Here is a 26,317-nt window from a genome sequence, read left to right on the forward strand (position 1 = left end):
CAGAGCTCAGGACGTGCCACAGCATGTCCGACTAGGTGACTGGTAGAGTCCAAGTACAAAGACGGCCAGCTTCGCCAGCCGGATATCGCTAAATCACAAATTTGGAATTTGATTAGCTGTTGCTCGCATGGCCTCCGTGTGAGAGACAATGCTCTAAGAGAAATCAGTGTCAGAACAGGCGAGAGATGGCCTCCACAGCTCTTCAAGAATCCATAATAAATTCACAATCAAGTATTAAAGCAAATCTGAATACATCTGCAATCTGAGAAAAGTGAGGAGCAGCAAAATAACACCACAATATTTCAGTATCTTCAAGACTACAGAAGGTAATATTTCATAGCGAATAAACTTTTTCTCAAGAAATCTCTGAATTAACAACTTTTGAACGCTTCATGCGATTTCAGTAAACGGTATCTCAGATGAGAGCATTGCAGTATAGCTAACATATCTGAAGCTACATATCCGTATCTGTTTTATTTCTTAATTTCTTATCTGTTCACTATGTAAATGTTTGTCGTAAATCGTATCCTCCACAACTTCACAGCAAATGAATACAACATGAATATCTCATATTTTGTCATACTTCTGCATTTATTTAATGAACAATTTACTGTTTTGCCAGTAACATTATTTAACTTTTAATTACAATTTATAATAAAAAATAAATGTAATTTTCTAAGTAGCCAACCGCATGTGTTGACTGACACCATCATCTTTGGAAAGGAGTACCGAAAAACATTTCTGACAAGCAAGCCTAAATAGTTGTTTAAACCATGTTTAACGATAATAGGTGGCCATTTATCGTGAGAGCACTTGCGCAAGAATACTGGCTAATTTATTTGTGAAGAAATTTATGTATATTTATTGTGAATGGTCTGAGTGGCAACAAATGTTTGTAACATATCTTTATTTAAATATTGTTGTTATACTTCAGTCTGGAAAGTGGTCACGTTGAGTCAAATCATGTTGTTAGAAGTTAAGAACGATGTATTTTTGGTGGGGATGGCTTTCAGCCAAAGGGAAAGCACTACAGGAGTCAAGTGGAGACTAGGACTTATCGAGTGAAGAGCTCAAGGGAGCGACTCTGGACACAATTCCGTTCATTCTTGAAGAAGGCAAACCTGCCTCTGATAATGAGTATTACTCGACTGTGGAGGTGTTCGATTCTGGGCGGTGAACTTCTGTCTATCTTACTAACTCGTGAACGTAGCAAATGCATAGACTATTTGACTGCAGGATCGCAACTACAGGTTACTATTTGCAGCGCATTAGCTGTGGCGCATGAGAGTAAACGTGTGCGGCTCGAGCCTATGTCTCCATCGAGCTGTTGTATTTAGAAAGAGTCGTGGATTGCCCAGGTTCCTAAAGTACGAGTAACCACGGGTAAAGACGCAACTGGTTTTCTCATAGGGGATGCTGTTCAAAAGAGCAAGTACACCAGCGGTAACCGTTAGACATCGTTGCAGTTCAAGGGATATATCTGTACGTAACATTCTGTGGCTTGTAGCTAATGGGAATAACGAGTTTCAGAGTTATATTGCCGTCAGTTAATGTTCCTTCCGTTAGATGGTGCCTCTTACCAGTCAAGATGATCTGTTCTCGGCCAGATATTACGTTTTTCTTTGGAAACTGGTGAGTCGGAATATATGACAGTCCTTACAGTGAAGATAAAGTGACTTTCTGAATTATATTGTAGTCTGCACATGATTTGCTTGCAAAGGATTACAGTATTTGCCCAGTGACAGTAGCCCAGATGTTGTTGTCAAACTAACAAGTAAGATGGTGTCGGTGCAGTGCAGCGTAAGGAGGGAAACGTCATGGTCGTCAGTATGTTCTACGAACATATATTTCAAGAAATAAAGTAGAAGAATGGCATCCTGGGAAAGCCAAGTGTTGTCATGGATTACAACGAGATTCGAAATTGCAAACCTACCTAACGGCCAGCAACAGATTGAAAATAAATATTATCAGCCCGGATGGTCACCCATCCAAGTGCCAGCCACGCCCGACAGCACGTAACTTCGGTAATCTGACGGGAACCGGTGTATCCACTGCGTCAAGGCCGTTGCAATACAGAAATTGACTTACACTAATTTCTCGGGTCTTTCCTTTCCTAAAGAATTTCTTAATTTTGATGAAACAAATCCATAGGTGGAGGAGTACATACTCGTAACGGATGCAGTGCTGCCAGGACATGAAATGAGGCACTAATAAATTAGTTGTAAGTACGGGTTAGTGTGTGCCCGACTAGTTAGCCGCGAGATCTAACGCCCTGCTTCCCGAACGGGACGGCGCTGGTTCCCGGCACTAATCCGCCAAGCAGATTTGTGCCGAGGCCCGGTGTGCTGGCCAGACTGTGGATGGTTTTTAAGGTGGTTTTTCTTCTGCCTCAGGGAATGCGGGCTGGTTCCCTTATTCCGCCTCAGTTACACTGTCTCCACGTACGCGTACACCATAATTGCTCAACCACGGGGCTACATTCGTCTGGCATGAGACGTACCCGGGTGTCCACTGGGGACCGAACCTCACAATAACCGTGGGTTCGGTGTGGGGCGGCGGTGAGGTGGGTGGACTGCTGTGCATGTAGTGGGGTTGTGGACCACTGGGGGCTACATCTATACTCCGCAAGCCACCCAACGGTGTGTGGAGGAGGCCACTTTACGTGCCACTGTCATTACCTCCCTTTCCTGTTCCACTCGCGTATGGTTCGCGGGAAGAACGACTTCCGGAAAGCCTCCGTGCGCGCTCGAATCTCTCTAATTTTACATTCGTGATCTCCTCGGGAGGTATAAGTAGGGGGAAACAATATATTCGATACCTCATCCGGAAACGCACCCTCTCGAAACCTGGACAGCAAGCTACACCTGGATCAGAGCGCCTGTCTTGCAGAGTCTGCCACTTGAGTTTCGTAAACATGTCCGTAACGCTATCACGCTTACCAAATAACCCTGTGACGAAACGTGCCGCTCTTCTTTGGATCTTCTCTACCTCCTCTGTCAAGCCGACCTGGTACGGATCCCACACTGAGGAGTAGTACTGAAGTATAGGACGAACGAGTGTTTTGTAAGCCACCTGCTTTGTTGGTGGACTACATTTTCTAAGGACTCTCCCAATGAATCTCAACCTGGCACCCGCCTTACCAACAATTAATTTTATATTATCATTCCACTTCAAATCTTTCCGTACGCATGCTCGCAGATATTTTACGGAAGTAACTGATACCAGTGTTTATTCCGCTAGCAAATAATCATACAATAAGGGATCCTTCTTTCTATGTATTCTAAATACATTACATTTGTCTATGTTAAGGGTCAGTTGCCACTCCCTGCACCAAGTGCCTATCCGCTGCAGATCTTCCTGCATTTCGCTGCAACTCTCTAATGCTGCAACTTCTCTGTATACTACAGCATCATCCGCGAAAAGCCGCATGGAACTGCTGGCGACCACACACACACACACACACACACACACACACACACACACACACACACACACACACACGAGGGAGGACTCTAACCTCCGACGGACCGACGGAGGGAGCTGCACGGACCGTGACAAGGCGCCTAAGACCGCGCGGCTACTCCGCAAGGCTCATTGAATGAACGAGTTCGTGTAATAGTGCTACTGCGGAACGAAGCCTCTCCGTCGTTTCTAGGTCCCCGGTTCAATATACACACGTGTTAGTGTTTGGAATAAATTTATCATATGAGCTTAAACTGAATTATTTAATGGGCAATAAGGAAAAAAATCGAAAAACCCAGTAAAACCCATAAATAGCAATTTTTTTTAGGACTACCCGAGTTTTTCTCGAGTGTGCGCCAGGCAGACGAACCTTGCGCCGTGGGCCTGAGTCCGCGGATGAGCTCCGCCGGCGGGGGCGGGTGCGGCCGGTGCCTGCGGTGCCTGTGGTACAGCTCCAGCAGCGGCTGCGGCACGGCGGGCAGCGCGGCCCGCCCTCTGGCCGCTGCTGGCGACCACCCCCTGTCCGTGGCTTCCGCCGCGCTGCGCCACACCCACCACCAGCTGCACGCCAGCGACACGGCCGCTGCGGGAAACACCAGCACCCAGCGTCGCCACATCACCACTGCAACAGCAGTACGTCCAGCTGTCGTCACCGCCAAGTCTTCCCAACAACTTCACATTCTCTTTTCACACCAGGAACGCTAGTAAATACACTGTCGAAAAAAAACTCGCAACAGGCAAGAAGAAATTGTGCGACGTGAACGAAAGTTTGAAAGGTCTCCGTTGGATTCCTTTCGTGTTAATTTCTTAAATCTGTTGTCATTTACGGCGTACATTCCACTTCTAAATTTACTGTGGTGTTTCTGACTATCTGGGAGGAGACTGAGCAGTGGAACGTGTTACTTTTACACATAAACAAGAACGATCTGTCTTACTACTACACTTTAAAACACAGTTTATATGTAATTCATGTCACACTGTCTCATACGGAACCTACATCCGCTTTCTTTCATATAGTGTGTATGATAAAATACTGTCATCCCCCTTCCCTTCTGTGTGGAAGGATGAATGAGCAAATGTATTTCTAGCTGCATGCTTGATGGTAGCAGACAAGCCTGTCTGCTAGAGAACAGTAGGACCAACGTCGGAACAGGTAGCTACGCTTTCTAAAAGCAGACAGGTTTCTATTCTTAGTATGGTCCTGTCCGTCCCTTGTCATGTTGCTATAGGAAGCTACCTCCCTGGTCACTTCCGTTTGTATCTGTGAGGCACCCTCGGTAGCGGCTCAGGCAGTCTGTCCGCGGCGAGCGTCTGAAGTCGTAAGATCTCCAGGTATCCAGTCTAGCTTACCAAATTCCCAACCAGTCCTGTTGTCATGTTCCTATAGGAAGCTGCCTCCCTGGTCACTTCCGTTTGTATCTGTGAAGCACCCTCGGTAGCGGCTCAGGCAGTCTGTCCGCGGCAAGCGTCTGAAGTCGTAAGATCTCCAGGTATCCAGTCTAGCTTACCAAATTCCCAACCAGTCCTGTTGTCATGTTCCTATAGGAAGCTGCCTCCCTGGTCACTTCCGTTTGTATCTGTGAAGCACCCTCGGTAGGGGCCCACCTCGGTAGGGGCCCAGCCAGTCTTTCCGCGGCGAGCGTCTGAAGTCGTAAGATCTCCGGCTAAGCGTGTCTCTGCTAAGTACGTAGGACAATGGATTTCTTAAGTTCAGCCTAACTGAAAATTTAATCACCTTTATTTCAGGTTTAGATCTAAAATATGTTATCTTAAATTGCAACACAGTGTAATTCGAGTGTGAAGTTCAGAATATTTTCCAGTAGTAGCTTTGTCACTACTTTGTGAGTAAAGTGGAACAACATGTTGAGGATCCGTAACTGTAACTAAGATCATCAATCTTGAATGCGAATGTGCGTGAGATTATAACGTCTCGTCTTGACAATATTTTTCAATATAGCAACATTTCTTTATGTTCAACCCACGTGGGGTGTACTTTGTGAGACCAGTACCACGTGCTTATACAATTGTTTGAGCCATCAGGTTAATAGTAAGAAGATAGTAACCAGTTCGAGGTTTTTCTTTTGTAAATTGCGTTTCGATGTAATTTATTTTAATTATCAAAATTATTGTGGAGTTACACTCTTTGTGTAAACCAAATTGACCACGTGAAGCATGTGGTGTAAGCATCAAAGTAGTCCTCAGCTATTCTTTTTGAGAAGATTTCACAGAGAGTTAGTAGGAATTTAGTATACCAGTGTGTGGTAATTTCATGACGGACAGGAGTGCGCTACAACCGTAACTTCTTTGAGTGGGAATTGAACCGGTTGGTTGTGGCTAATTTCCTCTTGCACATGTTTCAACGTTCTTCTTGTGTTATTTTCTGAATGCAGTGTTGTATGCAGTCTCCCAATCTTGGCTCCATATTTGATGTGTTCCGTAAGATTACAAACTCACATCTTCACAATCCTAAATAAGGCACCAGTTTAGTTATGAATCAAGGTTAATATGCAGAAATTTTAACGGAACAATGATCAATGTTAAATGTCCAGATATAAACTGATTATATAAGCAGTTGTCTTAAGATGACTATTAAAAGATTATAATTAATGTTTGACTGGTTGGGAATTTGGTAAGCTAGACTGGATACCTGGTGAAACATTTGCTCAGTAATGCAAGGTTAACTTCCCCAGATAGCTCACAGCTTTTAACCCGCTTTCATTGTCTTGAATATCAGCACCGCTTTCAGAACAACTTAATGCATCAATATTACAAATTGGTAGGCATCTTTCTACGTCTGAAAGATGATGATTATTCACATTTCGCGCCAGTCGGGTAAGGATGCTACTAGCAGCGCCACTATGACCATTCAAACAGGGTTTGTTTCAAATACACGCTGTAACGATCGTGAGCGTTACTTATCTTTGAGGTTGCACTTTGTGAGTTGCCGTTAGTCAATAATGCCTGTAAGGTGACAAAGACACCATTGTCAATACCTAACTGAGTGAACGAGTTCGTGTAATAGTGCTACGAGAAGGTGGACGTTGCTTCTGCGATACTGCAGAAAGATTAGGCAAGAATGTACCCACTGTACATGGCTATGGCTGCTGGCAGCGGTGGTCACAACAATGTACACTAGGAACATGACTAGGCTCTGGATGGCCACGTGGTACTGCCAAGAGGGAAGACCATCGTCCTACTTCTAAAACAGCAATATGGGCAGCATTTGGCACCACAGTGACACAACGAACTGTTACAACTCGGTTAGGGGAGAGTGGGGCACTCTGAACCACGGGGCACGATGAATCAGGTAGCATAATTTCAGTATAAGGTGGTAAATTCTTTTTTCGTCTGTGCATATGTTGTCAGTACTGCTCTACCGACTTCCACTTGTTTTCTGCAGGATCTAGTTCCTGCCAATAGTGTTGTACTCGTTATATGTTAGTTTCACGACAGTGAACTAATTTTTGGAGGTGTAGATAGATTGAATTTCGTTCAATCCTTTGTCACCAAATTTTAGAGAAACTAAGTCATTGTAACAATATGATATAGATCTTCAAATAGTAACAATGTTCATACATAACCTCACATGAGCTTTGTTTGAAATATGTACTGTTGGGATAAATTCGACCAAGCTCTCCCGGGGCACAATGAGCCGTGGTTCATTGTGCCCCAGGAATCTTAATTGTCCAATACAAACACTCTGTACTTTGTTTCCTTAGCATGGGTAAAAACATATGTGTAGGTATTTAAGGCTTTTAAATTACAGCCATTCAGAAGTCCTGTTTTATATTATCAGGTTTGAAGATGGTTCGTTCATACCGCAGGAAGACGGACAGAGATAAAACTGACCACGAAGTTATGCAAGAAGCTGTGCAGGAGGTTCTTAATAAGGGCATGGCAGTTCACCAAGCAGCTAAATCTCTGTTTTGAATTTCTTCAAAAACTTGAAAGACCTTTACCTGAGATACCCTACTTCCGCTGATGGTACAAGGGTTTTCAATCTGGATGAAACCAGTACCTCACCTGTACCAGATAGGCTTCCAAAGGTAGTGCCACAAAAGGGAAGTAAACAGATTTCTAAAGCTACTAGTGGAGAACGTGGTGTCTTGGTGACCACCTGTTGCATAATCAGTGCAGGTGGTACTTTCCTGCCCCCAGCACTGATATTTCCTCAAGTACATTTTAAACCACATATGATAAGTAATGTACCAACAGGAACCCTGGGGTTAGCAACAAAGACTGACTGGATGAACACCGAATTTTTTGTGGATATCATTAAACATTTCATCCATAAATCCAGTAGCAGCAAAGACAATCCTGCGCTTCTAATTTTAGACTATCATGAAAGCCATCTGTCAATTTCCTCAGGTAAAGGATTAAGCTTTTGTTCCAGCTGTTAACATACTTTATGTGCTCCCCGACCTGCTACTGATGATGTGACAAAGAGACAATAATATTTCAAATTTGGAATCGGCTTCGAGTCCATTGATGTTCGGTAATTCCAAAATAAGTTACATGCTTGTGTGCCTACAGATTTAATTATATGATTCACATGTGGAATATATGTAAACAAAATGTTTAAAGTACATTTACACTTACTTTGTATGCTAAGCAGATTCTTTCAATGAACTTATTTAAAGTGGTTCATTGTACCCCACATGTGGGGCACAATAAACCATTTACCAAATTTTCTTCAAAGGCGTGCAGCTAAAAACAATTAATGACAATAAAATCATATAAGACCATTTTATACTTGAATGATTAAACTGTAACATCTGTAAATCACAACTCTGTAATAAAATTATTGCATGAGTAACACGGAGAAATCTTTTTTATGGTTCAATGTGCCAAAACTCTCCCCTACTTCAAGAGGAACTCTGAGCCAAACGCTACTTGCGGCTACAATGGTGTCAAGCAAGACCTCATTGGAAGTCAGGGTTGAGGTCTGTTGTGTTTTCCGATGAAAGCTAGTTCTGGCTGTGTGTTGGTTAGACAGAGTCCATCTGAGAGCCTGCAGCCGATATGTCTGCTAGGTACTCTGTATCTAAACCTGGATTTATGGTCTGGGGTGCGGCTTCGTATGACAGCAAGAGCATTCTAGCGGTCATCCCACGCACCCTCATTGCAAATTTATACGTCAGTCTGGTGATTCGACCTTTTGTGCTGCCATTCATGAGCAGCATTTCAGTGGGGGTGCTTTCCAACAAGATAACGCTCGACCGCATACCGCTGTTGTAACGCATCGTGTTCTACCGAGCGTCGACATGTTGCCCTGGCCTGCGCGATCGTCAGATCTGTCTCAAATCTGGTACGTACAGGACATCATCGGACAACAACTCCAACTCCATCACTGTATTGACCGGTCAAGAGCAACAGGCGTGGAACTCTATCCAACAAACTGACATCCAGCACCTGAAATACACAATGCATTCACGTTTCCATGTTTGCATTCAAAATTATGGTGGTTACACTGGTTATTAATATAGCACCATTTCACATTTGCAATGGTTTGTCTCTCGCTTACGTTGACCTGTGATTTTGCGATGTTAATCACTTGAATCTGTTACCTAGACAAATGTATTCCCAAAATTTCATTACTACACATTTTTTTTATGTTGCGATTTTTTCGTCAGTTTAACATAATTTTTCTATCACCTGAAAGGACACAGCGTAAGTCCCGTTTTCTCCGATTTTCTTCATTCTTAGAAGTTTTGAAAGTCAGTGTCGACACAAGATTTTCTTAAAGCAGTAAGTAAAAAAAAGGTCACTTTTAAGATTAAAAGACTTCTCAGAATTGTTAATAAAAATTAACTTGCCAGGAACTGGAGCTGTTCCCGGCAGAGGTTCGAGTCCTCCCTCGGGCATGGGTTGTGTGTTTGTCCTTAGGATAATTTAGGTTAAGTAGTGCTTAGCGACTGATGACCTTAGCAGTTAAGTCCCATAAGATTTCACACACCTTTGAACATTTTTTGGAACTGGATCCGTCAGTTAAAGGCTTTGGAACCATAAGGTCGTTGGTTCGAACTCCGATACACTATTTTTTACTTTTATTAAAATTCCAGATTAATTAAAAAATCAAAACATTACTATAATTTTTTAATATGATGATGACGTTTGGTTTTCATTTAGCAAAAAGCTATTTCGCAAGTCTGAACCAAATTTTAATAAAATTAAAGGGACTTCACGATCATTACCTTTAATTCTATGCACTTTTTTACCTGTACCTAAGAGGGGACTTTTTATACTTTGAGAATGTTATCTTACTGTTGTAGGAAAATAATGTGGGGCACTGACCTACAAAACCTGGAAGTACGAGAACAATTCAAAAGGTTCGTCCGTGAGGTCACCCAATTATTTTCCACAACTTCTACTACTACTGCTACTACTACGACTACTACTACTACTACTACTACTACTACTACTACTACTACTATTATTATTATTATTATTATTATTATCGTTATTATCATCATTGTCATTATTATCATTATACATTTTTTATCAATTACAATATACAAAAAGTTCTAAAATATTAGGTTGTAGTCACGATCTATTACACAAACCGGGTCAAAAACGAAGTGAGAAACATGTGCTTAACGTCCAAGCATGCACGACTTTACGCGAATGGTGCCATTCCATTACGTTGGATTGGAAGAAGAGGAGCAGAAGGTGAACTTCATCGTCGGTGGCTCCATAGGCCTCCAGAGCTCACGCCTTTTGACTTATCTGTGGGGTTACGTAAAAGACCGCATTTTTATCTTCCCTATGCACAACACTCTAAAACGTCAGCTACATAGCATTGTTGAAGCTGTGAATTCGATAATGAGAGACTAGCTGCTTCGTGTGTGGCAGGAAACCAGCCAACGTTTTGATATTTTTCGTGTAACACATGGTGCTCACATTGAATGCATAAAAATTTGAACTTTTCTCTTTCCAGGAACTTTGGAACTATGTTACTATCTTTTGTATTTGTAAGCAATAAGTGTTTGAAATCTGTAATAGCCCTGTATAAATAGGAGCATGTGACAAGCAGAAATTTGATAGTATGACAAATCACTTGACGTCACTGCTCGGGAACAGGCTAACGGACGTATCATTTGGTTTACCCGTCGCAACGTACAATTAAAGATCCATTTCAGACTTTGCGATTATTTTAGAGACAAGTCCACTGCTGTTATAAGTACGGAAGCGAGAACATATGTCACTAGAAAGAGAAACAACCAGCATCACCTAAACGTGTGACTGTGGTTCCACATCTTATTGAAATCAAAGGTAATCCTTCGTGTTGACTGCCTACTCTCGTCTTCATCGCGCCGGGGCTTAACTTTTTTCTTCCCCCTAATAGCCGCCAGAGTGCGCCAACATCCGTCTACCACGCCCTAGTGGACAAAACCGTGCACTTGGGCGAATAACTGATAACCAGAGAGCAGCAATGGCTCACCAGTTCTGGTGTTAAGTTTCTCGCCGTTATTATTTCTGCTACTTCTCATTATTACTTTCGTATGTCTTCGATTTACTGTTAGTCCATTTTCTGTACTCATCAGACTTCATTCCATTCAATACATCCTGTAATTCATTTTTACTGAAGATACCAGTGTCATCAGCAGTCTTACGGATATTCTTTCACCTGACTTCTAATCCAACTGTTGACTCTTCCTTTTATTTCTGTCATTCTTCTTCCATGTAGTATTGGTGATAAACTGCATCCCCGTTTTATACCCTCTATAACCCTAGCACTTCATTCTTCATCTTCCACTCTTATTGTTCGCTCTTAGTTATCGTACATGCCGTATATTACTCGTATTTCCCTATAGCATACTCGCACTTTTATTAGACTTTCGAAAATCCTGCACCAGTTTACATTGTCGAATGCTTCTTTTAGGTCAACAAATGCAACGAAGTGGGCTTGATTTTTCTTGTTTTGTTTTCATTATCAAGCGCAAGGTCGGTATTGCTTCTCTGGTGCCTAAAGCCTAACTAATTGTCAACTAACACATCCTCGATTCTAACTTCGGTCATTCCATGACCCGATTCGTAGAATGTTATCGCTTTGTTTGTTATTCCATATTTTTCTCATGGTCACCTCCCCTTGGCATTCCCCTCTAGGAGATCCGAAAAGGGACTAATCCAATATCTTTTGCCAATGAAGAGATTAGCATGACACTTTTTCGATTACAGGTCTCATTCTCAACAGATATACCTCATCTATCTGAAGAGGTTCCCATTGCCTTCTGCATCCTCATGCCCTTTATCATCACTGTCTACAATCCTCTAAGCGACTAACATCGTGAAAGCTCTAACTTTTTGCTGTTTTGTGAAACAACGCTATTTTCAAAACATGTGGTGTGTCTAAATAGTTGGCGTTGTCAAATGGTTCAAATGGCTCTGTGTACTATGGGACTTAATTTCTAAGGTCATCAGTTCCCTAGAACTTAGAACTACTTAAACCTAACTAACCTAAAGACTTCACACACATCCATGCCTGAGGCAGGATTCGAACCTGCGACCGGAGGGGTCGCGCGGTTCCAGACTGTAGCGCCTAGAACCGCACGGCCACACAGTTGGCGTTGTTCAAGGATCTTTAATAGTAATGAAGACCGTAGACTATGTGTGAAAACTCGATACCATGAGTGATAATTCATGTGTTTCGATAGAAGATGAATGTATAAAATGCTTTTGCTAATGTGAGAGCACGTTTTGCAACACATTACACCGTATGTTTTTTTATGCGTAGCAAGAAATACACAGTTCGGTGCTGTATGGTTGACTTCTATTCTATGATGGGCAATCAAAATGTTTCCTTTCGAAGGACGTAAGTTCAGAATCGGTATGTCAATCAAGTAAAATCAGCGTGAATATCGACGCACTAGGTTGACAGTACCTATTTAGTAAAATATCACGTCCTGCTCCTTGAAGAAGTCCATAACTACTGCACATGCGCGTCTAACAGGAATCGTTGACCCTTCAAGGCCTCTTAAGGGAGCGAAAGCATGATAATGAAATGAGAGTTAGGACTCTACGGCGGGAACTCTAGTGCCTCACACTTGAGTTGGCGTAGCATCTGCGTTACGACATTTGCGATATGGGGACGTGTGTTGTGCAGAATCGCGACCAGCGCGGAACTTCACGCATCATTACACAACGGCGGTTTTCTACAGACATGCTGTCCCATTCACATTCTTTACTCTCCGATGGATAGAGGTGTTTGTCTTACGGCAGCTAAGGAGAGAGTAACAGCACGTTGGTCCTGTTTGGACGCTTATGGAAATAACGTCGCCAAAGTTCACGTGCCGCATTTATCGCAAGCATGTCGGAAAGACACGAATACAACACTAATCCCCTGCCTATTTGTCGGTGCTTATATACCCGCATCTGAGTCGCTCCACGCGGCATAATAGGTGCAGCAACAACTCAACCGGAATTTTTTGATCGCCTCTTATACATTGTGTTTTAAACCTCTTCCGATCCGCTTCTCCACACATCTGCAGCGATTATATTAAACGCCATCGAATTTAATTACGTATGCACAACTTATAGCTTCTCTAATCGTCATAAGACGGAACATTAACATGCAGGATAAGATCGTCACAAAACCATCACTTTGAATAGAAAGGCTCTGGTTGCAATATCTTGTGTGAAACAATATATTTTAGAAATAGAAAAGCAGTATCACCAACCTCGTACATAATCTTTGAACAGTTGTCACTCCAATGACAATTTCGTCCTTGCCGGAGGAACTTTCTTGCATTCGATTCATATTTCCTTAGAGTTCGTTATCACTATATGTTTGTCAAATTATTAAAGTACTGACATCAACAAGACATTGAAGAGACTGCACCTCAATTATATTTCTGTTGGAATGGCTGGAATATAATGTTTACAAACAAATCGAGAATACCAAACGTCTCTACGCGAGCTTTATTTTTCCTTGTTCTAGCGTTAATGGACAATCCTTGTTACCACGGAAACGTGGTAACAGCTGAAATACTTGCGATCGGACAGGCCACACTATTGCATCATCTACGAGTAGACCGTCCCTCTATCTGCCGATTATGAGAGTGCTTTGCTGTCTCTTGCATTTACATCTGTACCACATCTATATGCCCTGCCGCATGTGGCAAAGAGTAATTCTGATATCACTATATTTCCCCTTTCAATGTTCCATCAATGTAAATCGTTCGTGAGAAATCAACAGCAGAGAGACCCCCACAATACGACCAGTTTCTCTGGTTTTTCTCGTCGTGGTAATTTAATGAGACATATGTGAGAAAAAGTATTGTTGCCCGACATTTCCTGGAAGAGAATTTTAACGGAAAAAGCGCTCAATGGTTCACAACTCCTCTCTGAAGTTCAATATTTAAAAAAAAAATTAATATGTTCAATGTATTGTAGTGACCTGCATAAAGTAAGTGATTAATATCGAGTAAACTGCCAATTGTGCTTTCTGCTTTTATGCGTGGATGAACTAAGTTTTTGAGTACGCAGTGGACGCAGCAGATCTGTGGATCACTGCTGAATCGATGCGTGTGGACGGACACTACCACTTTGAACATCGTTGTGTCAGCCATTGGACTAAAACTGTTTTGAGAGTGCCACGGAGCACGATACTGTCGAGAGCTATGCGCTCCGCAAAAACTTCAGTGCAGCGTATTTCAGATTGTGCATGCTCTGGAACATCTGTTACACCACGATCACGACAAGAACTGCGATAGTGCAGCACTCCTATCAGTAACTGCAACAGATGTATAACGGGTCTGGAGACATTTTCAACGCAGAATCGCTAAATACTAGCAAAGCACGCCATAGCCGCCGCATCCTACAACGATGTGAAGTGTAGCCAAGCGGACATTTTTGATAAATGCTGTTGAGTACAAGCAGGCACTCGAATTTCTGAAGTAATGTATCTGCTTTATCTTTAAAATAAAATATTGTTCCAGTCGTAATACTGTAATTTGCCTATGAGAATCCTGTGGCTACAACAGTACCAACATATGAATATAGTATTTTTGCTCCCCAAGCCTATGTGCAATTTTTGTTGTTTGTGAAGGGATACTCACGCAACTTCCCATCGTTCAGAGCATTAACCCTATTTCATAGTTCTGGTTCGTCGCGTAGTAAATATTTTTCTGAAGTGAGCAGATTGCAGGCTATTATTACATGACGTAACCACAAATGTGTCACAGATGTGCTTTGTTCGGGATGGCCGAGAACCGCATACCGCACGATATTTGAAATTCATGGAGTCTGGGGCAGGTTTGTTAGTATTAATCGAACTGCATGGATTGGGCGCTTCGGCGTGTTTCGGGTAACAGAGTACATTTCTGCGTGTATACATATTTGTTATTCAATGCTCTTATGCTTGTGGAAATCAGCTAATGGCAGACAATGACATTTAATTTTTCTTTCTGATTTCTGCATGTTTCAGTAAATGTCCAGGACGAGTATATGATTATAACTTTATTGCTTTTGAATTGCACAGTAAATTTAATATCACTGTGATGCGGGAATATTTTGCCTCCATACATGTAATGTTATGCTACCTCATCTGCATATTTTATTCGATATGAGATCGAAATTTACGAGGGGTGATCGGATGACTAATAATTTCTTTGGTCTGGGTAGCACCACGAACTAATATTTTTCTGTAGTGCTGCATGCCAGGGAATTCATTTAAGCTGACAACAGGAAGCGGTAACCGTTACGAGTTCCTGTAAAAGAAGCGATCGACAGAAGGGAAGTCAGAAAAGAAGCCGTGTCGTGTTCGACCAGGAGGGATGTTTTACTGCTCTGAAGAGAACAGAATGGACGCAACAGGTTTACAGCTCTGCTAGCACCTCCCCCCCTCTCGCCTTTTGCGATGTCGGTGAAAGGATACGAGACGCACTACTGCCATTAAAACAATGGGTGGAAACTGAAAACAGCCAGGTGCCGGAAATCGGGGTTGGAGAGCGAAAGCGTCTTACAAGAAAGGAGGCGTCCTTTTAGTGGAAAGGAATGTACGGGGTCACGAACGGGGGATGCAAGTTAACCCTTTACCGATCTCACGGGAGATGGCGGCCACGTTTCCCACCAAAAATCAGATAAGTGAATTTGATTGGAGAAGTCCTTAGTTGGAGGAGGTGTTGCAGCATGATCTAGAACAGTGTTCTCTAAGGAGTATAGACTGACATAGGGATTCGTTGCAGGGAGCACACATGCAGACGCCGCGAGCTTCACCGAAAACCGGCATTCGGCGTGAAAAGGAGACTGTCCTGCCCCTTCCGAAAGAAGACACCGCCTGGGGAGCAACTGGGACTTAACAAATGCGTCTGTCAAGAATCGACCAGTTACAATTTGCAAAGTGTCGTTTTCGCCACTAGGTGCAAGCTAAGTCGTTTCTCTGTAAGCAGTGTGATCATTCTTCGCTTCTCTGTAGAGACTGAGGCACTGAAGAGCTTTTTTACGAACGAATGCTTTAGTTCCTGTTCCTGTCTCATGAGCAAACAAAAACTTTGACTCGTTCTGTGCTCTACTGAAGTAGTTTCAGTTTGTGGACGGTGTATTACGTCCGTTGTGTAGTTAGAATTTAAAGGTACGCAACGAACGTGCAACGGCTCCGAGCACATCGATGCTGCTGTACCACTCCTCCCAGCACTAATCGGTGATACACGCACTACGGCTTGACAGATAGGGCAACAACCACAGCAAATGTGTTCCATACCCTTGTTCTCCCAGCTCTTTACTGAGAGTGCCAGTCAGGTTGAGGTCTTGTGTTTGCGGCTAATGGGTACCAGCGAGAATAGCGTATCCGTCTAATAAATGGGGGAGACATTTCGAGGAATGTCACGGACGTTTCCCGAATCTCAAAACCAGAGTAAAAGTAAAATTTAACATTCTGTGTTGACTTTATATATTTCTGGTTTATTCTCTTGTTTCAGAATAATATCCAGTGAATGTCAACCTGCATCACTTTTGCTATATCAGTTTTATGTAATCATTTCACTTTAGATCGTTCAGGACAGTTAATCCTTGATATTTTATGGCGATTCATGTTTCCCGCGATTGATCGCCAATAGCGTAGTCCGCCAAGAGTGGATGTCTTCGCCTTTTTAGTTCCGAAGTAGGGCTGTTGATAAAATACCGATATATCGTAATTTCAAGATCCGATATATCGATATCGAAACGGCAACATCGAATGCCGATGTTTTCATGTTACATTATATTTTTCTCTCAATTGTTGCTAAATATTTGAACCTGTTCTTTTGAAATCGTAGTAGAACAATTTTACATTCGCTGTGTGAAGGAATCTTACTACTTTTTGAGTATTCATCTTGGCCAGTATTTCTCTGTGTGAACCAAGTGCAGGCAGCACAAAGAAAAAGTCCCATTGCACTGGGATTGGCAGTGTGAATGGAAGAATAAGATTTCCGAAGTGAAGAAACAGCACACCAGTTGCGTTAAAAAAGTTAAACGCAAGTTGTGTGCTATATTTTCACATTGACATTCCTCAATAACATTTGCTGCAAATGATGAACAAAAATCTAAATGACAAGACTAGTCTTTGTGGTGGGCGGAAACGAGTGAGGAAATGTTGACGTAATCGGCACTGGGAACTACCAACAGAAACCGCAGCGTTTAACTTCACCACGAAATTTTGACACTACAACTACTAGGTCGGTGGCGTTGGTACAAATGAAAAAAACATGGAAGTCATCATGAAGTGTTCCGGAAAAACCGATATGTGACGAAATCTAACGACGGACCCAGAGGCCACGTTTTATTGCGCCACTTCCATGCAGTTACCGTTGTTAGCAAAGTTGTCATCGCCAAGCGTGAGCGTGCATCGTTTGCCTTTCAATTCTTGCTCTGAGGAGGATTGTCAGGCTGTTCGCTTATTGACGTACACAACTAATAATAAATCAATGCAGTACCAGCTCTAAAGCCGACAGTATACTCTATATGATCAAAAACATCCAGACACCTGGCTGAAAATGACTTAAAACTTCGAGGCGCCCTTCATCGGTAATGCTGGAATTCAGTATGGTGTTGGCCTACCTTTAGCCTTGATGAAAATTTCCACTCTCGAAGGCATACGTTCAACCAGGTGCTGGAAGGATTCTTGGGGAATGGCAGCCTATTCTTCACGGAGTGCTGCACTGACGAAAGTTACCGACGTCGGTCGTTGAGGCTTGTCACGAAGACGGCGTTCCAAAACATCCCAAAGGTGTTATATAGGATTCAGGTCAGGACTCTGTGCACGCCAGCCGATTACAGTGCTGCTGTTCTCGTGTAACCACTCCGCCACAGGTCGTGCACTATGAGCATGTACTCGATTGTTAAAAGATGCGATCGCTATCCCCGAATTGCTCATCAACAGAAGGTGCTTAAAATATCAATGTAGGCCTGTCCTGTGATAGTGCCACGCAAAACAAAGGGTGCAAGCCCCCTTCGTGAAAAACACTACCACACCGTAACACCATCGCCTCCGAATTTTACTGTTGGCACTACACACGCTGGCAGATGACGTTCACCAGGCATTCGCCATACCCACACCCTGCCATTGGATCACCACATTGTGTGCCGTGATTCGTCACTCCACACAACGTTTTTCCACTGTTGAATCGTCCAATGTTTACGCTCCTTACGCCGGCCGAAGTGGCCGAGCGGTTATAGACGCTACAGTCTGGAACCGCACAACCGCTACGGTCGCAGGTTCTACTCCTGCCTCGGGCATGGATGTGTGTGATGTCCTTAGGTTACTTGGGTTTATGTAGTTCTAAGTTCTAGGGGACTGATGACCTCAGATGTTAAGTCCCATAGTGCTCAGAGCCATTTGTACCATTTTTTTACGCTCCTTACACTATGCGAGGCGTCGTTTGGCATTTACCGGCGTGATGTGTGGCTTATGAGCAGCCGCTCGACCATGAAATCCAAGTTTTCTCACCTCCCGCCTAACTGTCATACTATTTGCAGTGTGTCCTGATGCAGTTTAGAATTGTGCTGTACGTGTCCCTTCAGGTTTCCACTTCACTATCACATCGGAAACAGTGGACCTAGGAATGTTTAGGAGTGTGGAAATCTCGCGTACAGGCACAAGTGACACCCAATCACCTGACCACGTTCGAAGTCCGTGAGTTCCGCGGAGTGCCCCATTCTGCTCTCTCACGATGTCTAATGATTGCTGAGGTCGTTGATAAGGAGTACTTGGCAGTAGGTGGCTGCACAATGCACCTAACATGAAAAACGTACGTTTTGGGGGATGTCCGGATACTTTTGATCCCATAGTGTATTTACAAGGTGCACATGATATTTTTATAGGCCATTACGACGATATCTTTCCTGTCGGTATATCGATACTGGTTTGCGATATATCGAGTGATGGCAATTGTGTATTTCAAATATCGATAAATCGTATTTCCAGTATTTTTAAAAATATCAACAATCCTAGTCCAGTGTTATTCGCCAGTGCCAGCACCAGTCTTCGATCCCCTGCTGGTCTCCCTAATTTTGCCACGGCCTCCTGACATTAGGGAAGGACGGGGAAGAAAGTCGGCCGTGCCCTTTCAGAGGAACCATCCCGGTATTTGCCTGGAGTGATTTAGGGAAATCACGGAAAACCTGAATCAGGATGGCCGGAAGCGGGATTGAACCGTCGTCCTCCCGAATGCGAGTCCAGTGTCTAACCACTGCGCCACCTCGCTCGGTCGAAACTACCCGGGATACTGTAGTTATACATCTGTACACTATGCATGTTTCTTTGTACGACTATTTCATAATTTGAAAGCAACATGGAAGTGAATTTTTTTCGATTTTACACTACAGACATGGGTCATTTTTCGTTTCCGTTTCTAACAGAAAATTGCCAAAATAAATACACGGGCAGGGCTGGATTTGTCCGCTAGTACCCGTATGAATCCTTTTGTTGGGTTTTTATTTTGGTCCTTCCAAGTTAAATAGCATCTCAATAAGAATTAACATACTATTCGTATCATAGTTACCACAATGCACCACAGCACATGAACTAAAACAGCTGAAGCCCCATCTTTGGTTCAGTGGCACACGCATGATGACAGCTAGACAGAAAATTTCACTCACAGATGTAAATGGGACGGAGAAAGAAAATAGAGCTGTATTCAATTCACAGCGACATTAGTGACGTACGTGTCACAACAATCGCCAGTTCATATGAGAATGGTAGGAGGACTGAAGAGAGCCCGAAGAATGTACGTAACGAAGTAATTTCTTACTAAGGAAATACCATGTAGAGACGATTTCTATTTCTGTGCCTAACGTTTTCAACAAAATTATGAAGAGAAAATTCCATTTATTACGATTTGCGAGCGATTATAGACGAAACAGAGGAAATTCTCACTTGCCTGGGTTTGGCTGACAACTTGCCTCTTGCCAACTTTTCCAGCGCCGTCCAATGCAAGACTCAACGCGTCGATGACGAATGCAGAAGCTCGACGACAATTTAGTATTCCAGTGGAGCCAAAAGTTGGAGTCGTTCCAGACAAGTTCCTTTTACCTCAAGCTGTCACCGGTGGTAGGTTGTAAGATGGTAGAAATTGACAGGAAAGATGTTGCTAAGCAGGAAGCCAGAGTTTGAAAGGTTCGGCGGAGAATGAATTTCAGCACAGGATGGACAGAATGTCCCCCAGCGCTTCCCGATCGCGGTGAGGGAGCGACTGGAGCAGACGTCGACCGCCGAACTGCTGGGTGCCGGGTGGCGGGAGATGGGGCTATCGGCGTACGGGCCTCTTGAGCGGGCATCGGCAGCTGTGGTAGGGACGCCAGGCGCACCGTCGTAAAACACGCTGCAGCTGGGGATCGCCCTCTGATAGGCCGTGTCTGCCTGCCGCGTGGCCTCCACCCAGCGAAGCTGGTGCGAAGAGTGGAAGGCCACCACACATACAGTCTGATTTAAACTGTTAGTCATTCAATGTTTAATCTCCAAAGTCTTGGCGTCCGCAGGCAGCCGTCACATGGCATCGCTCTCAGTAGGATATAAAATCGCTTTAAGGCCTGTATACTCCACAAAAATGAAGTAAAAAATCTCAAGTTCACATACGATATGGATATCTATAGCGCCTCTCAGCATTTCAAAAATCTGTTCTCAATATTAATTAGGGAAAGAGTTCAATCTTTTTGAGACTTAAATTTTCCAGTTCGTAAACAGCTTCAAAATTACGCAATTTCCCAAAACCTATTGCTCTTACGGCAATATCTTTTTTCGTCGATTATCGAAAGATCTCGTTCGGCAACGAATCTTCTAAAATTTTCGTACATTACTGCGGTTCCTTCATATATGCTTCTGAAAACGGCGTTTTTGCGTAGTTATGTCGATATTTAACTCTTAACAAGTATGAAGTTTAAAGTCTTTATGTTCCACAAAAATAACGTAAAAATTCTGAAATCCTTGTACACTATCGCTCCCAGTGTTATCTCTAAGCATGTCAAAAATCTTTCCTAATTGTAATTAGGGGTGCTTCTTGAAACTGGAGGAATTTTCGCGTCCGGCAAAGTTTCGTTCTCATAATTGCGCAACTTGAAAACCATTACACAAAATAAAGTCTTGGTGTCTACATATAATGAAATACATTTAAAACTGCAGTCTAACGTACTATAAGGAGAGGATGAGACCTGGCTGAACAGTACTCACTAGTCTCACAACAGGAAAGAGAAACTGATCGAAATAAATTCACAAACACAAAATTTAATGGGAGTTAGATATTGCTTAAAGAGCACTAAACACTACACGCTAATCAGATAAGGGAAACCACAGCTTAGGTCAGAGTACTGGAACTCCTGGTGCAGCTGCTCGAAGTGAGCACGCCTGAATGACCAGCAGTTGCGCTCACGCCGAAACAGAACATTGTCTTTCTGACCCTAAGGCGCCTCTACATCGATTGTTATCCTTGTTCCAGACATTCGAAAGCTTTCAACTTGATCACGATTCCCTGGGTCATTCGCGTAGCGGCCAGGCAGCTATAGAGAATAGATAACTGTTCTACAAAATTTTAATGGACTGTCATTCTTACTGCACAGTCCAGTCTTATTTTTGTGCACGAGAAAGTACTGTTAAAATAATTTGGTTAAAGCTGTCAAATACCTCGTTTTGACATTTGTACAATAGCGCTCTAAAAAACTGTGTACTGTAACAAAATACAAGCACACGAAATGACAGATCTGCTTTGTGACTGGCAAACAGAAAGCAGCTTGTAACTGAAAATTTTTAGCGAAGAAAAAGGTTCAGTAGTGAAAGTAATATCGACGATACCCACGGAGTCTTATACCACTATTACTATTCAGAATATTGTATAGTGACCTCCTGCAAAATGCAGTCTCCACAAAGCTTTTTGCAGATAATGCTGATGTCTTTAGACGAGTCACAGCGCTATAAAACTGTAGCGAGACCTGTTGAGGATCGACGCTTGGTACAAGGATAGGTACTTTGTCCCAAATAATCTACATTTTACTCATAAATAGGCGGGAAGGTCTCTTTTTGCATCGTAACACGATTGTAAAAGTATCACTGGAAGCTGTCACATTCATTAAATACTAGACTGCACGTACGAAACGTTTTCGAGTCGTGAATGACATAAAAACTAATCGCAGTAAAGGCATATGCCAGATATATTCATTGGAGGAATCCTCAGGAAGTCTTGTCCACTAACGAAGACGGTGGTTTACAAAACTCTCGTTAGACCGATTTCTGAATATCACTTCAGTCTGGGAGCTGTACCATATAGAACAGAGGTAATATTGAATATCTATAGAAATTAAATGCATTTTGTCACAGGTTCCTTCCGCACGCGCCAAAACATCGCAAAGATGTTCACCCAACTTGAATGGCAGAACACTGCAAGAGAGGTATTTTGCATTACACTGTGCTAATAGGTTGAGTGTGCTATCTGATGCTTGGGGGGGAGGGGGGTGGGGGGAGGGGGGTGGGGGGAGGGGGGAGGGGGAGGGGGGAGGGGGAGGGGGAGCGGGGAGCGGGGAGGGGGAGCGGGGAGGGGAGGCTGAGCCGGATCAGAATGCACCTTCTCCCAGGATAGTGGCCGCTCCCTCAGCAAGGTTCGGACAGGTACGTGGGGGTAGGGGTCTTTAGTTATTGGGAGCTCCAATGTTAGGCGGGTCATGGAGCCCCTCAGGAACATAGCGGCTAGGCCGGGGAAGAAGTCCAACGTTCACTCGGTGTGCTTACCGGGGGCCTTGTCCAGAATGTGGAAGAGACTCTTCCGGCGGCTATCGAGCGTGCGGGGTGCAGCCAGCTGCAGATTGTTTGCACATGTCAGCACCAACGACGCCAGTCGTCGGGGTTCCGAGGAAATCCTTGGGCCCTTTCGGCGGCTGACTAAATTTGTGAAGGCGGCCTCCATTTCTCGATGAGTGGAAGCTAAGCTGTCGATTTGCAGCAACGTACCCAGGGTGGACTGGGGTCCTCTGGTTGGGGGTCGAGTGGAGAATCTAAACCAGACGCTACATCGACTGTGACGAAAATGGTTGTAGATTCCTCGACCAACGGTATAGGGTGGAAGATTGTAGGACGTCCCTCGACAGATCAGGGGTGCACTACACATAGGAAGCACAGTACTTGTGGCGTCCACATGGGGTGTTTTTAGATTAGGTTCCTCCCCACAGGAACCAAACCGTTGGCCTGAAAAATTACTAGTTCATGACACTGATGTAAGTGTGTCAACTGTAAAAATTGTTAGTTTGCTTAAACAGATCATTCCAAAGAATTTAAATATGCTAAATCTCATGTTAGTAAATTTTCGAAAATGTCTGTAGCAAGATCCCCGAGCTACTCCCCGAAATAAATAGTAGTAATGTCAGTATTGTATTAGGTACCGAAAGCTGGTTGAAACCAGACATAAACATCCGTGAAATTTTGAACTCGGATTGAACAATGTTTAGGAAGGACAGGACTGTTGCTATGGGAGGTGGTGTGTTCATTACAGTTGAAACCTGTTTAAACGCAGTTGAGATCGATATTGGGTCGGACTGTGAAATAGACTGGATAAAGCTGTCAATCAGACAAGGATTGACCGTCGTAGGATTAACCGAGCGGTCGAGGGCGCTACAGTCATGGACTATGCGGCTGGTCCCGGCGCAGGTTCGAGTCCTCCCTCGGGCATGGGTGTGTGTGTTTGTCCTTAGGATAATTTAGGTTAAGTAGTGCTTAGCGACTGATGACCTTAGCAGTTAAGTCCCATAAGTTTTCACACACATTTGAATTGACCGTTGTATTAGGATGTTTTATAGACCACCAGCATCCACAACAAACGTCGCAGAACGTTTCAGGGAAAGTCTTGAGTACGTAGGAAATAAATATCCAAATTATCCATTAGTTATAGGTGGCGACTTTGATCTGGCGTCAATTGACTGGGAAAATTACACGTTTATCACAGGGGGCAGAAGCAAAGACTCGCGTGATGTTATTCCAGGAGCGCTCTCAACATGCAACCTTGAGCAATTGGTTAGGAAACCAAATCGAGATGGGAACATATTAGATATCTTGGTGACAACCAGACCTGATCTTTTTGAGGAAGTTAACCTAGAAGAAGGTATTACCGACCATAATGTCTTTATGGCTACTATGTCAGTGGAAATAGCAAAAAAATAAAAAATAAAAAATAAAAAAGTAAACAAAGAAAGAGCGTAGAGTTTTATCGTTTGGAAAAGCAAACTCAGCTCCAAGCATTCAACGCGGGACACAAAGATATTGAGCATCTTTGGTCCGAATTTAAAGGTATTGTCCACCACGTGCTAGAGAAATATGTTCCTAGCAAAAATTTAGGGGAGGGAAAGGATCCACCTTGGTCCAACAACCATATTAGGAAGATGCTGAGAAAGCAGAGAATTTTGCACAGTCGTTTTAAATGTAGTCACAGCCCTGCTGACAAACAGAAATTATGCGAAATGAAAGCAGCTGTCAAATGGTCAAAGAGAGATTCTTTTAACGAATTTGAAAGCAACATTTTTTCCACCGATTCTAATAATAACCTCAAAAAATTTTGGTCGTACGTAAAATTTGTGAATACTATAAATAATTCAATGCCTTCTCTTGCTAACAGAACGGGTAATGTAAAAGATAATGATGTACAGAAGACCGAAATTCTAAACCTAGCTTCCAAAAATTCGTTTACTGTAAAGGACTACAGCACCATTCCCCCTGTCAATTATCGAACAAACACAAGGATGGCTGACAGTGTTTAGTTAAGATCCTTAGACGCCAGGAAGGCATCTGGCTCAGACGGTGTCCCCGTAAGATTTTGGGTTGCATATGTTACAAATATAATAGCCTACCATTCTTATCCACCATCTATCAGAAATCACTGGAACAGCGGAAAGTTCCATGGGACTGGAAGAAGGCCCAGGTCATAGCAAGCTATAAAAAGAGGATGCACATAATTACCGGCCGCTTTCAGTGACAACCGTTTGTTATAGAATCATGGAACATATTTTGTGTTCAGACATAGTGATCCTTCTAGAGCATGAGAAGCTCATCTGCAGAAACCAGCACGGTTTAAGGAAACGGTGGTCTTGGGAGACACAGCTGGCATGATACATAACAGGCTCTAGATAGCGGCTCTCAGGTTGATGCCATATTCCTCGACTTTCGAAAGGCGTTCGACTCAGTTCCACACTGTCGCTTGCTCCAAAAAGTGCTCGCTTATCGTCTATCCGATGACATATGCGATTAGACACAAAGTTTTCTAACATACAGAAAGCAGTGTGTCGTCCTGAATGGGGAGACCTCAACAGAAACAAGTTAAACATCAGGTGTGCCCCAGGACAGCGGAAAAGGTCCGCTGTTTTTTACGATTTACATAAACTATCTGGTTGATGGTATTGACAGCGGCATTAGACTGTTTGCCGATGATGCTGTAGTCTACAGGAAAGTAGTATCAAAAGAAAGTTGTGAACGAATCAATGATGATTTGCAAAAAATGAATGAGTGGTGTAATGACTGGCAGTTAACTCCAACAATAGTAAGTGGAACCTCCTGCGTATAACAAAGCGAAAATCCCCATTAATGTACGAGTACAAAATAACGTCCAGTCTTTGGAAGTGGTAACATCCGTTAAGTATCTGGGTGTGACTATTCGAAATGATCTCAAATGGAATGAACAGATTACACAAGTAACGAGTAAGGCGAACTCTAGATTGCGGTTTATTGGTAGAATCCAGAAGTTACGCAGTCCTTCAACAAAGGAATCTGCTTACAGTACGTTAGTTCGTCCAATCTTAGAATATCGTTCCTCTGTATGGGACCCTTACCAGTTCGGTCTGGGGGGTTGGCTCTGAGCACTATGGGACTTAACTTATAAGGTCATCAGTCCCCTAGAACTTACCTAAGGCCATCTCACACATCCATGCCCGAAGCAGGATTCGAACCTTCAACCGTAGCGGTAGTTCGGTCTGACTTAAGAGATTGAGAAGGTCCAAAGAAGAGCGGCAGGATTGGTGACTGGCACATTTAGCCATGGCGAGAGCGCTACAAATCTCGTAGAAAAATTTGAAGTAGGACACACTTGCAAATAGACGTCGTGCTAAACGGAAGCGGCTGCTCACTAAATTCCAAAATCCGATCTTCGCCGAGGATGTAGAGCATATATCATTACCACCAACTTTTAAATCGTGCAATGGTCACCTTCAAAGTTAAGGGAAATTAGGCGAAATGAGGCGTTCAGACAGTCTTTTTTCCCTCGCGCGATCCGCGAGTGGAACAGAGAGGGGCAAATATGACTTTGGAGCGAATAGTGGCCTCCGCCACACACCGCTTGGTAGCTAGCGGAGTATATATGTGGGTGTAGATGTAGACTTACTGTTAAAATTCCAAGAGCGTCCCTTCATAGAAGATCCA

General features: G+C 43.3%; 1 protein-coding gene across 1 annotated transcript in view; it reads right to left on the reverse strand.

Moving 5' to 3' along the window:
- Window positions 1-26,317, reverse strand: part of LOC126336761 (growth/differentiation factor 7-like) — a 103,417-nt gene that overhangs the window by 70,943 nt on the left and 6,157 nt on the right. Inside the window, exon 2 of the mRNA XM_050000766.1 lies at window positions 3,833-4,084. Within this exon, the coding sequence (XP_049856723.1) occupies window positions 3,833-4,084 (252 nt within the window). The remainder of the gene's footprint in view (window positions 1-3,832; window positions 4,085-26,317) is intronic.

This window comes from Schistocerca gregaria, chromosome 2 (genome assembly GCF_023897955.1).
Source record: "Schistocerca gregaria isolate iqSchGreg1 chromosome 2, iqSchGreg1.2, whole genome shotgun sequence".
NCBI lineage: Eukaryota > Metazoa > Arthropoda > Insecta > Orthoptera > Acrididae > Schistocerca > Schistocerca gregaria.